Genomic DNA, 18,481 nt, shown 5'->3' with positions numbered 1-18,481 from the left:
GTCAACCGAACAGCAATGACACCTGACCAAGACAAGCGTTGCAAGCGTTAGTATTTTGTATCATTAAAATCCGTTAGGATATATTCGGCAGCGTAGGATTTTAAATGGGAGTTTCAAAGTTGAACTGCAACGGAATTAATCACATACCCAGTAGATCAAACTGTTTTGCTACAAGCTTTAAAACTAGTATACACTGAAGTTTCCTCATCTGAAGCACGTTAAGAACTGTGTTTCCAATATACATCAAGTATTTTGCAGATACACTCAAGTTCGATAGATTGGTGAAAACAACTTCGAGTCAAGTAACGACCTAAGGACAAGTTTGGGATTGGTTCAATTCTAGATTCACAATTGTAGAACTCACTATACCCAGTAGTAGTTTAAGCGAGTGTTCTTTTTAGATTAAAAACGTCCTATCTTAAGCGCTACTGGACTCAAACCGTCATCGGGGGTAACCTTACACCAAAAATAGAACGTTTTGTACATTACACTCAATAACTACGATCACGCAATTTAAAATTTGAAACCATATGAAATTTGTTTGATGTTTTTCATATGGCAGAAGTACCCACAAAATCAGTGAAAAGAACATTTGGAAAATCAAGGATTGAACATGAAATATAAAAAACTAAAAATTATATTGGCTTCTTGATTTATTGTTATGGATTATGCTTGGTATTTATGTGTGAATGCAAATGAATGTCGTGATCGTAAAAATAAAAGAGCATGTACAAAAACTGCGTACCACGCATTCAATGACCTTGTTTTGGAGAGTCAATAAATCCTACAATGAAAAACAGCATGCATAATTTGAAATGAAATGGAAATGAATTAGACAACCTTGCTTTAGTATTTTTCTAAAAGTAGTTTTAAATGTGTTCCGGAGTGCAGACTTTTCCAACAGAAACGCGTTATATTTAATGGTCAGGTCAGTTCATCCATCTTTTATGAGATATCCATTTCCAATTGACTGGGAACTTTTTTATTTAGTAATGTTTTAACCAATGGAAAGCAGCGCACATGTTTCCAGTTCATAAAAAAGGAAACAAATCGAACATTGACAATTATCGGGGAATCTCGTGTTTTTTAAGTGCCGTATCAAAACTGTTCGAGGTGGTAGTGTTAGATCCTATTTTCTCTCACTGCAATCACTACATTGCAGATGACCAACACGGTTTCATGCCTAAACGATCGACAACGACAAACCTGCTCTCGTTCACAACATATGTAATGGATGGATTCGCCGACGGATTGCAAACCGATGCTATTTACATGGATCTATTAGCGGCCTTCGACAAAATCAACCATGATATCGCAATAGCGAAGTTGGACAAACTCGGCATTCATGGACAACTTCTGCACTGGTTTGTTCCTACCTCGATGGAAGCCAACTTCAAATCAGCATTAAGGACTGTCTATCTGCACCATTCTTCGCTACATCCGGCATACCACAAGGAAGCCATCTCGGTCCAGTAATATTCCTCCTCTACTTTAATGACGTCAATATCACATTACAAGGACCCCGCCTTTCTTTCGCCGATGACATGAAAAATTTTCAACAATTACAGGATAAAACCGATACCGAGCTTCTTCAGAGGGAACTGAACAGCTTTAGTACGTGGTGTGATCTAAACAGAATGGTTTTAAACCCGAGAGAATTCTCAATCGTTACGTTCACGCGGAAACGCCAACCGACTAAGTTCAACTACCATTTCTTCGGCTCGAGTATTCTGAGACACTCTCACATCAAAGATCTCGGAGTCATCATGGATTCGGCACTAACATTCAAACCACATACTTCATACATCGTGGATAAGGCATCACGACAGCTTGGGTTCATCTTCCGAATAGCGAAAAACTTCAGGGACGTATATTGTCTTAAATCGCTTTACTGTGCGTTGGTCCGCTCAGCATTAGAATATTGTTCGGCTGTTTGGAATCCGTGCTACCAGAACGGGATTGACAGAATCGAGGTTGTTCAACGCAGGTTCATACGCTTCGCCCTTCGGCATCTCCCATGATGAAACAGATTTCAGCTGCCGAACTATGAAAACCGTTGCCAGCTATTACACCTCGATACACTCAGAATTCGGAGGGACTGCTCTCGAGCTTTGTTCGTCTCGGACTTACTCTGCCAGAGTGGATTGCTCTACAATCCTCGGACGTCTGGATCTTCAAGACCGCGTTCGAGCTCTACGTAATAACTCCCTTCTGCGAGTTCCGTTCAGGAGAACCAACTATGGTTGCCAGAGCGTTGTTACCGGACTTCAGCGAATTTTTAACAGTGTGGCGACGGCCTTTGACTTCAGTCGGACGCGGAATGCGATAAAAGCGAAAATGTTGGCAATTTTAAAATGTAATTAGTTTAAGAAACCACCATTGGGGCCAAGGGGCTTGTTGGTGAAGGTAATAAACATAAAACATAAACCATAAGGTTATTCGCCTACACTGCAGAGCTATACCCTTTCTGTCATTCCACAACAAATTGTTTCAATACACCTAGTTTAAATACTTTGATAACGTTTTTATATGTTTGCTTCATTGCAACTTCACTACTCAACTTGCAAATTATCGATTACTGTTTTTTTCAAAACAGTCAAACTAGTACGAATAAAAATCTGCTTTGAATTAGAATCAAATCCCGACAAAAGAGTATATTTTAGATCAAATATACAAATTGTGTAATGTAGACTTAGGTAAAGCTTGGCGTAAAGTAGCCCCAAATTTAAATAAAATGGACACCAATTACCAAACAATCAAAAAACGGACAAAAATAATTACATTACATTGTTAGAAGAAAATCGTCACTAGAGAAATAAAGATACTGATTCCGAAGCGCTCTATTTCTTTGAGCTTCCAAAGATCCTCTGCAGGAGTATATAAGTGTACTGACCTCCTCATGGGGTTTACCCTCTTTCTCATTCCTATCACTCACAAACCCCATTAGCCATAGCAAAGATACTAGTGCAGATTATTGAGGAAATGGCTGCTATCGCCAAATAACTAGAGATTAAACAAGACTAATCTTAAAACTTTCCCCACGATAACAGGACTGTGAAATACCCCAAAATCAATCACACGATGACATTCGAAACATCCAGACGCGTATAAAATGTCGGCAAATCCTGACTCCCATTACAGTAAATCTGCGAACATGAAACTGTTATTACTTGTGGTTTGCTTGATAGCTGCCGTGACGGCTGCTCCCGGTATGTAGTGTATAACAACCTGCATCTCCAAATACATTCTTACATATCGTCACACACAGGAAAGGATCACTACGAACTAGCTCGCGGAGGTCGTGTTGTTGGAGGTGACAATGCCGTGCCTAATGAGTTTCCCAGCATGGCGTCAATGCAGCGGATGATTCTAACGACGTCTGTGCACATTTGTGGCGGTTCCATCATCAATGCACGCTGGGTATTGACTGCTGCTCACTGCATCACGGAATCACCCGACGGAGCTCGTTTTGCTATCTGGGCTGGAGCTCACGACATAACTTTGGCCGAACCAAACAGACAGGTCATCAACGTCGATCAGGCCTTTGTTCATCCCGACTATCTAGGCGGAGTCAACCCCTCAGATGTTGCTGTTCTTCGATTAGTTAGTGAACTAACCTTCAATCAATACGTACAGCCTGGTGTTCTTCCAGCTCAGGGAGACCTTGCCAAGCCCGGACCAGCAACTCTCGCTGGATGGGGTAGTACTTCTACCGGCATTCTTCCTAGCATGCCTGCTATTCTGCAGAAGGTCGATAAACCAATCATCGACTTCGAGACCTGCGAACAGGCCAACGGAGGACCAGGAAATACACCACTTGGACCGACAAATGTTTGCACAGGACCGTTGACTGGAGGAGTATCAGCTTGTTCTGGAGACTCTGGCGGTCCGCTGTTCGTCATTGAGGGTGGAGTGCAGACCCAAGTTGGTATCGTATCCTGGGGATGGATGCCATGTGGTTCTGTCGGTCGCCCATCTGTATACGTTGGCGTCGCTAGCTACCGCAGTTGGATTGATTCTCAAATCGACTAGGAAAATTTACGCTATTTAAGAAATAAATGCAAGGTATGGTGTAAAAAATGACAATGTTCTGCAGACAAATGGTGATGGCAAGATGTGGTTTAAGAAGATTGTAGAATTCCCAAGATATCCTTAGCTGCTTCTTCTCATCTTACATTGTATACACTCGGATGGGACAAAAAATAGATTCCTGAAACTGATAACTGATAACTTGATAAAACATTCATTATTTCGTACCACTGCTGTAGGTTGTCCAATTATATGAAATTTTGTTTCGATCTTCTCTTAATGTGTCTAAATCAATGATCTGAACTGTTTGGTCACTTTACAAGTGTTTTGAGGGATAAATTGAAGCTTCTTTGGTACATAATGAGAAATATTTTCCATTATTCCTGTAAAAATGCAAAATATGGGTTAGCCCCTTTTGGACGTCAGCCATTCAGTTCTTTCTTATTTTAATACCCAAATTTTCAACGAAAGGGTTTGCAAACACAGATTAATTATGGACATGATGTTGATTTCTTTAAAAAGCAATTACTTTTTGTTCCAAAATTGGGATGGTTTTTACTATTCTATTCTATTCTATTCTAAACTTTACACAACCAGTATTGAAAAGCATCCTGGAAAACACTACAGTTATCCCGAGCAAATACTCATGGGTTCAAACATCACATAGCCCCTTGAAAAGACCTTAAACATGGTCCGTGCCAAAATTCACAACAATCAAGACACCATAAAATGGTCCAAATAACTCATAAATACACTAACATATGGTATTTTATATGGGATCTACCGGACCATGGGGATGGTGTTTTCATGGGTTGAAACCATTTCAAACACCCATGTAAAAAACCCCTTGATCATGGGGGTATTATGGACTTTTCGTTTGCTCGGGATTCTATTGTGTTTTTCTTGTCAATATTAATACTTGAAACATATTTTCATATGTCGCAAATATTAAAACGGCCAGGCCTACTGTGCCGAGTTGCATTTGGGACGATTCAAAATTATATGGTAATTAAATTATTCATTTAATGAATAATTTAATTAAAAAATCTTTTTGAATCTTATTAGAGGAGGAAACGAAGACAACCGTACCGACCGTTTCATCAAGGGGTATACAATAAATCGTTGAGTGACTTGGCTAAGGTTAATGTCACTCCTTTGGACCCTTGCGATGGAACAGAGGTAGTTACACTTTGCCCTGGCTAATAAGTCTAGGTTAAAGCGCCTTTACTCGCTCTTACAAAAATTGGGATGGTTTTTACACCCAAGATGGTTAATACTAAAACAGTCCCAACAAGAAAATCCCCAAATGGGCATTCAAATCCTCCCTGTGCCACACTCATGTTTCATCAATACTCGCACAATAAATATTAACGGGTCGGATTGTCTAGAAGAGTGTAGCATTTCGCTTGCTATTGTATTGCGCACCAAACAAAGTGAACACAATGTGGATAAAGACAGGCTTCGATTTTCTCTACACGACACATTTCGTATTTGACGATCGGGTCACACGCGGCCATCTTCAACGGACAGTTACAAAAACCGACTCGGAATAGTAGTCGGTGTCCGTGGTCTGTCCCGGACTCGGGGTCTGGGTCTAGATCAGAGCCGGTGCAAAGCACCGTATCGATTTTAAAAATTTTATTTCATTATCCAACCTACCCAGTACAAAGCTCCGTAATTCCGGATCGGTTTTCCCAATATTGGAGAAGATTTCAGCCTAAATTCCGGCAGAAATCCGCCAGATTTCCGGTTGATTTAACTCGCTACTAATCCAATCATAGAAATCGACCGAATTATCCTACATACGAACAGAGCCAAGATTGACACATACTAAAAAAATGATCGGTTGGATGATGCGCATACAAGTACAGCTATTTAAATTTTTCATCCCACCGTTTATTACCGTTGTGGTTATATGGGTTGAACATTCTAGAACGTCAGCAGAAATATTTGGTTGGTTCATCGAATGCCTATTTCATCCAATATGTTATACTGGAACTGTAACATCAATTTTATTATGAACTAGCTAATACCCATCGCGCGTTGCTGCGACTTTTAACGAAATAGGGGGAAAACACAATTTGTCCCGAAGCGCCTTCTGGTGGGGGGCAAACAGTGATAATAAATATCTCAAGCCTTGAGCGCAGTCCACTGGACCTAAAAATAGATAACGAGAGAGATTTGGCCCGATCGATGAGAGGGAGAGGTGACCATCTGCTTATAGGAGACATTGGGGGTCGATGGGTCAATTAGGATGTATTGGAGGCTGCGGCGGTGATCACGAAACGGTTGGGAACATGTGATGGCATCATCACAGTTCCTCGATGGCGGAGTGGTTAACGCACCCAACTAGAGACTGGAAGATCGCAGGTTCGATTCCTCCTTGAGGACATATCTTGTCTCAATGTTTCCAATAAAAAGGTGAATTTTCACCGTTTCTTCATTCTCACCGTTCCGGTCATTCTTTTCTCTGTCTGTTTTTCAGTGGACACATTCATAAAAATATGTCTTGGTTAGTTGCAAACAAAAATTGAGCGGAATGGACGAATTCATGATATAGGACACCATTGATGTCTTTCGGGATGAGGAGAGGATAGCTAATGTAACTATTCTTGAATGAATCTCCTACTTTAGCTTCTTCGTATAAAATTCACTTGTCGTGAACTTCAACCTCTCTATTTGAACAAACTTGATGAAACTTTTAACGCCATTGCAATATTTGACAGATTTCATTGCAATGCTTGGATAAGAGCCCTGATTATCCTTTTCAAAATAAACGCAATATGAGTGGCAGAGAACAAATTTTTTTGAATTTCATATATTATTATATTCAAAGACTTTTATGTATGGTATAGCTGCAAGGTTTTTCGTTTTTTTCGAGAGTTGTCCTACTGGAGCTGTAGAGCTCCCCGTCAGAATCACATACTATAATTTGCAGACGAGACAGGCAATGGCGCCCACTAAAGCACTGCTTTAGGCCAATTGTAGCGGGCCGTGATTCTGAATGTGATATTCATTGTACGGTTCGGGTATGTGCGGGCGTAGGGACTCGCGATCGCGTGTATCATCGCGAAGGACTCGAACATTTGTACGTTAACGTATTTGATCGCGTGTGCGTTTGAACGTCGCGTGTGTTAACGTGTATGTAACTTCGCGTGTATAAATCCTATTTTATAACCGTGTGCCTTTCGCATATTCGCGTGTGTTCTAGGATAATCGCGCGCGGACCGTGAATCTAATACTTTATTTTTGGTGTACGGCTCAGATGCTAAAAGAAATTGAGATCTTCCCTATCACTGGAGTTCCCGGTGTCGCCATGAAACGTGTTGTCTAGTGGATAGGAGCTTTTTATGATTGGTCCTACTGAATGTATGGGTCTATGTTATCAGGACAGAGAATAATGGTTTCCGGACGTGACCGATTCATGAGCGCGCGAAAACTTAGGTTTGTAGGTTCGCGTTTGAGATAGCGTTTGAAACTTCGTAAGTGCTAAAACGTTCTCCTTATTACCGGGGTGTTATTAAGTTTACGTGATCGCGAACGTAGATGTGCGTTGTTAATCGCGAAGGGCTTAAGCGTTCGTATGTTAACGTATTTGTCACGTGTGCTCGCGTTCAGGTGACTTCGCGTGAACAAAACTGGATTTTCTGTATCGATTTTGTTGGCTATTTTTGTAACCGTAATTTTTGTATTTTGTTACCGTGTGTCAATTCCTATATACGCGTGCGTTCTTGGATGGTCACGCAGACCTTCATTCTGATGGTTTTCGGTGTACAATTCACATTCTGACAGGGAGTAAGTTACCCCAAATCACTAGCGTCCTCGGTCATGTCACATCGCTACATCGTGGTGTCCAGCGGATATGAGAGCTTTCTTTTTTTAATCGGTCCAATTGAAGGCATGGACTTAGTCTGCTGATATCAAGGATAGAAACATCCGGATATTCTTGTTTGATCGCGCGCGAACCGTGAATCTGATGCTTAATTTTTAGTATATGGTACAGATGGTAGAAGAGAGTCCGTTTTCCACATCACTAGAGTTCCAGGTCATGTCACCATGGAACGTGTTGTTTAGTGAATATGAGCGTCACTTTTTTGATTGGTTCAACTGAAGACATTAGTCCAGACTGCTAAGACCGAGGTAAGACTTCCGGACGTGACCGTTTCATGACCGAGTGGTGGGTTAATGCTGGAGACCGCGTTTGGAAGTTTAAAGATGCTACGTTTACTTAACTACCGAGGTTTTTTCATGTAGGCGAAATCGTGGGCGTAAGTATGTGTGGATTATTGCAATTGCATGGTCGCGTTGGTGTCCAGGTTTGTTTTATCGCGAAGCACACGAGCGTTTGTACCTATATGAGTATAGATAGCGTATAGTAGAGATATACCAATAAAAGGAATCAAAACATGCCGAATAAAGAAAAAAATGCAAAGAGCTTGATTAGAAGTGTATAAATTGACCGATACTATTTTGGTATACATCAGTAATGGAAAAGCAAACTAATAGATGTGCAAAAGTACAGACTAATTAAGTAGAATAGAAAAACACATGTAACATGCAATCAAACTCGTCTAAATGCAGCAAATGCTGTATATTTACCATTAACGTCAATTGCATGCTGTTAGACTTTCATCATGCTGGCTGGGAATGGATGACTCACGTTTGTCGGTAAATTCATTATACCCTAATTTATCCAATCCGACCTTCCCGAATGAATAGAACCAAATGCATAAATTGAACACCAGAAGTATTAGCCACTATTCTATCATATACGCCAGTTCTGCATCCTGACCGAACTGTCACAAATACTCAGACGAACACATACGTAGATAGACATACGACTAGCACATAACAATTGTACACTAGTACGAAAAACTACGATTATTACAAAGCGACAACTAATAGGATTCTACTTATGTATTTATTAAATTAATTTAATTAGTATATGCAGAATGACGAATTCGACCAATAAATGGACACACAATGACTCCTACTGTGAGCCCCGTCCACGAATACCGCCATAAAATTGTGGGACAATATTTGCAAACACGGCACACAGCAAAAGTCAATGCACGACGACCCGCCAGTTGGCCACATCACCGCGCACAGACCAGTGGTTGAGCGTTTGTATGCGCAGATGCAGAATATGGAGAAACATAGAACATAAAAAAGGCGCATAAGCCCTCTCGGTCTCCTCGATGCACCACTCGAGGCGTAATGCAATAACCATCTTAAAGCAGTTGTTCTTTAGCGCTGATGCACGCAATATACCTGATGATGTTTGCAATACCGTCAAACCCCTCAACCTTGGGGAGGGTATTATATTCAAAGACCTTTATGTATGGTATAGCTGCAAGGTTTTTCTTGTACTCAAATCACATTTTGTCCTTAAAAGGAATATATTTCGCATAATCTAGGATCTATTTAGTGATGATTTCTATATTGAGGGGAAATTTTGAATTACTCGTTAGCCACTAATCACATATTTGGACAGTTACTGTTGTTTGCATTCGATTAGAAACGGTTTGTCCCAACATTTCTGCTTGAAGGAAATAATGGTTGGCTTAAACGACTATAACCCAAATTATGCGACATATGTACCTTTCAAAAACTGAAGGTAAGTAAACCCTTACAGCTAAAGAATACCCTCCGATGAATGAAAGTTTCCTCGAATATTATTCCTGCAGAAGACAAACCAGCAAAACGACAAGCAACAAAAAAACTCGTATAGCAAAAAAACAAGAGTGGAAACTAGAGATGGTTAGTTTTTCACTTTTTCGAACCCGAACCCGAAAGCTTGAAAATTGAAAAACCCTAACCCGACCCGAGCCCGAAATATTAAAATTTGAAGAACCCGACCCGAGCACGAACATTTTAAAATTGTAAAACCCGAACCAGACCCGAACCCGAAAATAAAAATATTGTAAAGCCCGAGCCCGATCCGAACCCGATTTTTTTAAATTTAAAAACCCGACCCGAACCCGAAAATTTATAACTCGAAAAACCCGTTTTGGACAGGATTTGTTAATACAGAAAATCAACCAAAGATTTTTAAATTTAGACATGCGAGCTAGATCTAAGGATCATCCAAAAGTATCATTCAAAGCTCATCCAAAATAGTTATAGAATCACTCCAACCTGAAGTAGCACAATACGCGTCCAGTTATATCTACCTGTAGCAAAACGAATTACTGGCGAGAAAATTTGGCATTTATATTTAGTATTATTAAACGTCGCATTTGTAATGTTCTGCGAAAACTTATAAATCGTCGATATCTTAATCAGAAAGTAGGATAAATCGGCTAACGGCTAACGCATGGGGAAACAAGAGGCATAATGATGACAGATCCAAACAACCTTGCCCGTCGTACTTAACCAAAATTTCTAGTTTTTTATCGAATCATACGAACCATTACTGCAAAAGTAGTTTTGTATAATTTATTACATGTATTAAATTAAGCACTGTTAATTGGCAAGTCGTATTCGACAGTTTACACGACGTCACCCGCGTTACTGGTTGGTACGGTCAAACTTTAACTTGTGTCGAAGGGTGTCAATCAAGATTCTCTGTCGCGTTCTTGATGTCACATCATTAGCTAGTACAGTATGCGCACCAGTAGAGATCTCCAATGAAGTTCTCGGAACGACTCCAAAATTCTACAAATCCGCTCATGGCTTGAACAGAGCACACAATATTTTTAATATTAATTCCTTGAAATGTATTTTCATGAAGGAATCCGAATCATGCAACGGCCTAGTCCAAGGACAATCTGACAGAAAAGGCTTGTTTCATATATGTACCACTGATATGATAATGGCGCCATATGAGTGCCATCGTTGATAGATTGTCTCTACTTCCCGTAGATTCTTCTTACTTGAACTAATGTATTTTCCGAAATATTCACTTGGTTTATTGATGAATATCATGAAAAATAAATCGCATAGAGATTTTAGACGCGAAACACATATTGTTAAATGCTTTTTCATGAGCACTTGTTTAAAAAGAAAATAATTCGGACAGTTTGCGAATCTGAAGAGAAGAAATGTAATACATGAATAAAAAATACAATAGTTGAGCATTAGAAAATATAACGAATTCTAGCGATTTAAAGGTGGGAAAATTTAGTACGGTTATATGTATCATCCATTCGTATCACGAAGTAAAGTAAAGTAAAGTAAATAAAGTTAATACTACAAAAAGAGACTGGGTGTTGTGTGTAGACGCAAACAGCATCAAAAAATGGTTGGGTGTGATTTGTTCAAAAACCCGTTCGAAAATTCCCAATTCGAACCCGAACCCGACCCGAACCCGAAAGTTTAAAATTTCAAAAACCCGAACCCGACCCGAATCCGCGAAATTGAAATTTGAGAACCCGGAACCCGACCCGAAACCTAGAAGTTTAAAATTACAAAACCCGAACCCGACCCGAAACCCGTCGGGTTCGGGTCGCTTGAGCTTGAGCTTGTGCGACCAGCCCTGGCTGCTACTCCGTTATCGATCTGGACTAGCTGAAGTTGCACAGAGAATAAGTAGATAATTATGCTTGGGAGTAGCGTAACATCTTTCAATGTGCAACTCCTGGTAATCCTAAAGTATTGATCAATACCGGCGCTGGCCAGGCCCGAACGTAGATCGCGGAACGAAAGGGAAGGAATGGTTAGTCCGATACTTGCTTTTGCTAGAGGCCGTATATACTACTGCGCACTCCACAAGTATCACAGGAGGAGGATATTTTTGTTAGTATAGCAGTTGGATCACTTCTTCTTTACCGACACCAGAGAGGTGACTTCACTATCTGGACTAGATATCGATCCACCAAACTCATAGACCGAGGACCAACGGCTTACTTCCCTTCCGAAGGAAGACGTGACCACAGATTTTTTCACCTCAGAAAAATCTCAACGACCTCGGCTGGAATCGAACCCAGGCAAATTGGAATGAGTGGCGGTCACGCTTACCACTCAACCACCGGCGCCGCCATGAAACCCGTCGGGTTCGGGTCGGGTCCAAAAACCCGAACCCGACCATCTCTAGTGGAAACCACAACTAAACAGTATCGACCGTTTTCGCGACAGGGATATGAACAAATTTCTTGGTGCTGATATGACTGAGAAAAATCGATAACTGGCCATTGATCTCTCTAGCGAATATTTAATTCTCAATCCTCTTACATGACTGGAGTCATCACTCCACTCAGACAAGAGCATGCGTCCTCCACACGCACACCTAGAGCAACGTGGAATAATTCCATAGTTTGTCAAACAAGCATTAGCAAACATAGAAATTAGTCTGCTTAGTATAAAGCAATGTCAATCCAATTGGATTTATCCGGCGGATACGCCCTTGTTTACAATGCCATCAAAACAACGAACATTCAAAATTTCATGCGACACTACTTATTTGCAACAAAATAAGAGTGGAAAAAATAGTTGCACAACCAAAGTGACTCACTGCACTGTTGACGAATCACTCCACGAAAATAGGTGATAAGGGACGCAAACGAAAAAAAGCTGACCACCACCCTAATCCGAAGCGAACAGCTCCTTGTTTGGGCAGGTTACACACTGATGGAATCAGCACAAATCGTCCTACTTCCTACAAAATGTGTGTATTAAGTTGGTGATGGTCATGGTCGATTGGTGACCGCTTCTTAATACATTGACGTAGTCTCTCTAGTTCAGCAAACAGCGCTCCTTTGCTTCCGAGAAGAAAGATCGAGGATAGAGCCGATATTTAAGCAACGATCCGTTATTTATCAACGAGGAAACTGATCATCTACATGTGTATTCCAACAACGCGTACGATTTTGTAAAACAAAACAAATCACGGTGGATTGCAACAACAGAAGTATATATTGTGTATTTCCACAATTGAACTGAGATGATATGCTGTGCTTTCATACTGAAAATTCAGAGAACGTGAAATGTTGTCTTTCGCCATCTTCGTACAACGTCCGGAAGAGCCCAAACACGTTGTATTATAATCACCATCAGTGGATCAGAATAGCTGAACCTGGGACATGCCCATAACTTCAGTCCCACGGTTTACGAAGAAATAAATATACATTTCCATAGAGATTCGCTAACCAGAGAAAGGGCAAAGGCCTCCGACCGTGGCTAAAATTTATAAGTACCTTTAATCAACCTCGGCCTATTTCTTCGAAGGGAGCGATACTTCGGAAGGCATCTTATGACGCCTCATGAGGTATGGCATACCTGTCCCAAACGGATCCTCAGCTACATTAATCATGTGTACTACCCGGTGGGGACGACACTTGTGGACAAACAAACAACTCGCTTCCAACTACATTGGATTCGGGCAATTTGTAACATGTAGAGCAAACAGGGGCAACCACAAAAGATAACCTGAATAGTGGTCGCAGTGGCAAAGTTTCCTCTAGCAATAAAAAACCCTCGGCCTTTGGCACGAAGAGATACCTCAACTCAGGGACGCCTCCTGTTGTTAGACGCCCCTTACGACATGGTAGCAGGTACCCAGTGGGTCTATTCACTGTTCAAATACTTCGAGAGATTTCAGCTCGCCGGATACCACATGGCTTACTACTTTTGAGATCAGTTAGAATTGTCGACGAAGAAACAATGAATCCCGTGAAATATTTTTTTTAGAATTTGAGCAAAATGGAGCGATGGGGAAGAAGATTCATTCAAGAATACAATAGTTATTTTTGAGATCAAGCGAAGAAATGAAAAATATTACAGTAATGTTTCGATTATATCACGGTCGGTCTGTATTTTAGCGTGATATATTTGAAACGTGATATATTCAAAACAAAACAAAAAATTACATTCAAGCATTAACCCATGTATTTCTATAAACAAAAGTATCAAAAATAATCAATCATAGTAGGGTAATGAGCCTAGGGTTGCCACCCCTCCGGGTTTGACCCGGAAACTCCGATTTTCGGGAGCGATCTCCGGGTTTTACATCAATTTCTCCGGGTTTGGTGGGAAGAAGCATAGGTTCAATTTTTTTGGAATTAATTGATTCTTTACAAAATTTTTAATAAGTCTAAATTAACTATTACTCTAGTTCAGATTTATTTTTCCCGACTAACCCTTCGTTTCAAGGTGGCGAAGAGTTCACCAAATATTGCTAATTTCTTTCACAAAGCAATGAAAATGAAAAACAAATTAAATTTACTACAAATTAACCTTCCGGAAGTCGCGCTAGTGCACTGAGTGCACGCTGCTCTGAAAATCTATCGAAATCGTCTTGGGGGAGCAGCGGCTGTAAGTAAGCCATATGCGTGACTTCCGGAGGGTTAAGGAAAGTAATATTTCGCTATGTGCTACAATTGAAATGTTGCATTCCACTAAGTCTCTCAAAATGGCGTAAAAAGTTGTTTTACTGCAATTCTACCAAATCATTTCACTCTTAGTGGTGCTTATCACCAGCTGCACTAAGGTCTGGCAGATTTGTTCTAATCCAACTGACTAGATCAACATCAAACGAGTGCTTGCGGTGTTGTTGCTACTCCAGCAGCGATCCTTAACTCAGCAAGGGAGGTGAGTTTTACCCCTTTGTTGCGAAATTAAAATTTGTTGGTGACGAATAACCGACACCACATAGTGTGATGTCGCAGCTCTGCCTCCTTTGCTCTCCTTCTCCTGTTAGTTGTGGAGGAGAGCAATGCTCGTTCGACCTCCATAGTGAGAGTAGCTGGTACTTTTGTATTCTTAGTCGGGGAAGTGAAATACTACACCTTATTAAACCGATAAAACCGTTCTCAAGCGTGAAAAATTTACAGTTTTGCTTTAACGTGGTAATAAAAAGTGATTAAAGTGCTCTAAAATGCCTAGCAATCGCTTTGATTCCAATTTCTGTCTCGTTCTACTCAAAATCTACCACCCCCCAGATCAGTGAAAATCTCCGGGTCAAAGTCTCTCCAGAGGTGGCAACCCAAAATGAACCTATTTTTGCCATATTTCTATTATTACAATACCCATTTAAAACCGTTGGTTAGAGCAGCGTCTGCCATCTTTGTTCAACGCATTGGGTCAAACGGTATGGCATCAGCGGATAATTTTTCTCCACACAGCTTCACTTTACCTATCCCGTACCGTTTCTTAAAATTGTGAACCACTTAAAACTAAACTTGAAGGAATCTGGCACGCTAAGGTTTTGGACAAATATCTTATTACATATAATATTAAAATCAGTGAATTCGAAGAGACTACGATTCAGTTTTCGTTGTTGCAACATCCATAGAGATAGATAGTCCCATCTCCAATTGTTGATGAATTCTTGAATTAATGTGAATACTTTTCTTTTGAAAGGACAACCCTTTCCAACAGAAAAGTATTCACATTAATTCAAGAGTAATGCATGTCTCGTCATACCTGCCATATCGCGTATTTTGGTTTTCTCATTATGTTTGGTAGATTTTCTTGTGGATAACAATTAAGTGAATAAAAAGAAGTCAATTTGTTTACTTGTTATACCAGACGGCCCCTTGAGGACACGGCAAATAAGTTACGAAAAATTTTAAACTAAAATTGGAATCGGCCGATAGATATTTTGGCAATCCTATTCACTGCAGCAAAGTTTTTGGTAAAACATGATTTCGAGATTATTCACGTTTAAAGTTTCGCGCCACGCTCACGTAAAGGAACTGCGCTACAACTTTGCTTCTACTGCTTAAACATCTATAAACATACCGATTTTCAGATACTTTCAGATTTCTTAAGAATCTGTACTTTAAGATAAACTAATATAAAAGATCGATTTTTTGACCGACCTCATCATATATAATCCGAAAGCCAATAATAGGCTCATTACCCTACATGTAAATAAGCAAATCAATTGTAAAAAATCCTGAAAGTACCAGGACACAACATGTGGCTTAATTGGATCAAAACGTAGTGTGTCTTGTCCGTTTTTGAAAAAGCGTGATATAATCGAGACAAAACCGTGATATAATCGAGGGTGATATAAACGAGTATTGATATAAACGCATAGTGATATAATCGAAACATTACTGTACAAAGATATGTTATTCGAAAAGCTTTTTTCTTCATGAAAAATCACTTAGCATTTTGGAAAAGAACATTAATATTGTACTAGTTTGATCAACACTTATGTCTTCTTATTTCAAAGACACCAGAAGCCGTTATTATAATTTTCGGCCAGAAGACTTTTCAGTCTAAGATATACGAAATAACTTCTTCAAAATCTTACACAATTAAATTATCTTTTAGATTCTCACTTTTGGTGTAGTTCGAATGTTCAAAGGCCCATCTAAGGGCAAAAATATTAACCAGCTCCATTGTAAAACTTATATTATTACGAAATAAAATTTCAAAAAAAGTTTCATCGGACCTCCCGGTGGATTATTTTGATGGAAAAGTCAATTCTTTCGTATTCCGAAATTTCAGAAATGGTGATTTTTTTGCATAAAGAAGTTCCACCAAACACACTGTGAAACTGGACTGGTTTTTTTGTGTATACACGTAACTATTATATTTCTCTTTTTGGAAATGAGAAGATTAATAACCCAACGTTGCCAATTTTGGATAAAAGATTTTATACTGCAAGAATATAAAAATGACTATCAGTTCAACAACACATTTCTTAGCCTTTCCTGACATACACACAAGAACTTTCACTCAACAGAAAAGAATACTCAAATGTTAAAAAGAAGATTAGTATTCTTGTAACATTCACCTTAGAACAATTAACCTAGTAGCTGAAAACATCAGCGTCTTCAGATAAAAATTCACACTGATAACGAATACCCGTGTTCCCTAAGCTGGAAAAGCGTTTCTTCCAGAATACCCAATTGAACTGACCTCCTCGTGGACTTTCCCACGTTAACAATTACGCACTTCAATACCAATTACTTCCAGAAAACACATGTTTCTTATCAGTCACAATCCCACCTAACCTTAACTTCAGTAATAGCGTGGATAATTGAGGAGATCCGTGCTCTATACTAAATTAGCTAGAGATAATAACGGCCCTAATCTAAAATTTTTCCCTACGATAACAGGACTGTAAAATACCCAAAAATCATTCGCACGATGACATTAGAAACAACTAGACACGTATAAAATGTCGAAGATGCTCGATTCCCGTCACAGTACATCTGCGACCATGAAACTGTTGGGACTTTTGGTTTGCTTAGTAGCTACCGTAGCGGCTGCTCCTGGTATGTATTGTAAAACAATCACTATTTGGAAAACGAAAAAACTTTAATCATCTCGTCAAACGCAGGAAAGGATCACTACGAACTCGCTCGTGGCGGTCGTGTGGTTGGTGGCGTAAACGCCCTGCCTAATGAGTTCCCGAGCATCATATCTCTTCAGCGATTGATCCTAACGTTGTCTGCTCACATTTGCGGCGGTTCCATCATTAGCCAGCGCTGGGTATTGACTGCTGCTCACTGCATCACGGAATCACCCGAAAATGCACGCTTCGCTATCTGGGCTGGAGCTCACGACATAACTGTGGCCGAACCAAACAGACAGGTCATCAACGTCGATGATGCCATCGTACATCCCGAATATCTCGGCGGAGTGAATCCGTCAGATGTTGCTGTTCTTCGCCTAGTCAGTTACCTGAACTTCAATCAGTTCGTGCAGCCTTCTGTTCTTCCAGCTCAGGGAGACCTTGCCACCGGAGCAGCAACTCTCGCTGGATGGGGCAGTACTTCTACAGGCAGTAATCCTAGTATGCCAGCAATTCTGCAGAAAGTTCAGAAGCCAATTATTGACTACGCTACCTGCGAGGAGGCTAATGGTGGAGCAGGAAACTCACCCCTGGGACCGACGAATGTTTGCACAGGACCATTGACCGGAGGAGTCTCAGCTTGCTCCGGAGACTCTGGCGGTCCATTGTACGTTACATCGAACGGTGTCCGAACCCAGGTGGGTATTGTCTCCTGGGGATGGATGCCATGTGGTTCCATCGGTCGCCCATCTGTGTACGTTGGCGTCGCAAGCTACCGAAACTGGATTGACTCACAGGCCGTTTAATCAGGTTTCCGTCATTTACTGAAATAAAAGTGAAGCATGATGCAAAAAAGGCTCAATAATCTATGGATTTTTTATAATGTAACTGAAGATGTGAGTTTAAATATTTGTAGCAGTTCTTCTAGTTTGCCCTCATCTAAAAATATGTTGATTTTTAAAGTATTCCTCTCGTGAGCCACATGTAAATTGCGTCGTTTTATGTTATGCATAAAAGCAAGTACTACGTTCAAGATGGTAGGTACCTTGGAAATTGGAAACCCGCATTTTCGAATGTTTCTTGTGCGATTAAGTAAATCTGTGCCACGCAAATGTGCATTACCCGGTTCAGTGTGTAGTAGTTAATTGAAGAGTTTGAGTAGGGGTATGAGGGCTGTTGAATTTTCTGGTGCGGATATTTATTGTGAGCTAAAACTAGTAGTTTGTTATAATTATAAGAACGGAGCTCTAATCATTTCTGCAA

At 40.3% G+C, this 18,481-nt stretch overlaps 2 protein-coding genes across 2 annotated transcripts; both read left to right on the top strand.

Moving 5' to 3' along the window:
* The first annotated feature begins 3,088 nt into the window (after positions 1-3,088).
* On the top strand, positions 3,089-4,093 carry LOC131686201 (trypsin-1-like). Its single transcript, XM_058970443.1, has 2 exons — positions 3,089-3,209; positions 3,269-4,093. The coding sequence occupies exons 1-2, from the start codon at positions 3,113-3,115 to the stop codon at positions 4,030-4,032; spliced, it is 861 nt and encodes a 286-aa protein (XP_058826426.1). The 5' UTR covers positions 3,089-3,112; the 3' UTR covers positions 4,033-4,093.
* A 12,960-nt stretch (positions 4,094-17,053) lies between these two features.
* Positions 17,054-18,083, top strand: LOC131686203 (trypsin-1-like). Its single transcript, XM_058970444.1, has 2 exons — positions 17,054-17,198; positions 17,264-18,083. The coding sequence occupies exons 1-2, from the start codon at positions 17,102-17,104 to the stop codon at positions 18,022-18,024; spliced, it is 858 nt and encodes a 285-aa protein (XP_058826427.1). The 5' UTR covers positions 17,054-17,101; the 3' UTR covers positions 18,025-18,083.
* Positions 18,084-18,481: the final 398 nt, after the last annotated feature.

The sequence above is a fragment of the Topomyia yanbarensis genome, chromosome 2 (assembly GCF_030247195.1).
Source record: "Topomyia yanbarensis strain Yona2022 chromosome 2, ASM3024719v1, whole genome shotgun sequence".
NCBI classification, from domain to species: Eukaryota; Metazoa; Arthropoda; class Insecta; order Diptera; family Culicidae; genus Topomyia; species Topomyia yanbarensis.
Note: the sequence above shows the minus strand (reverse complement) of the source record. Positions and strands in the feature narration are given on the sequence as shown.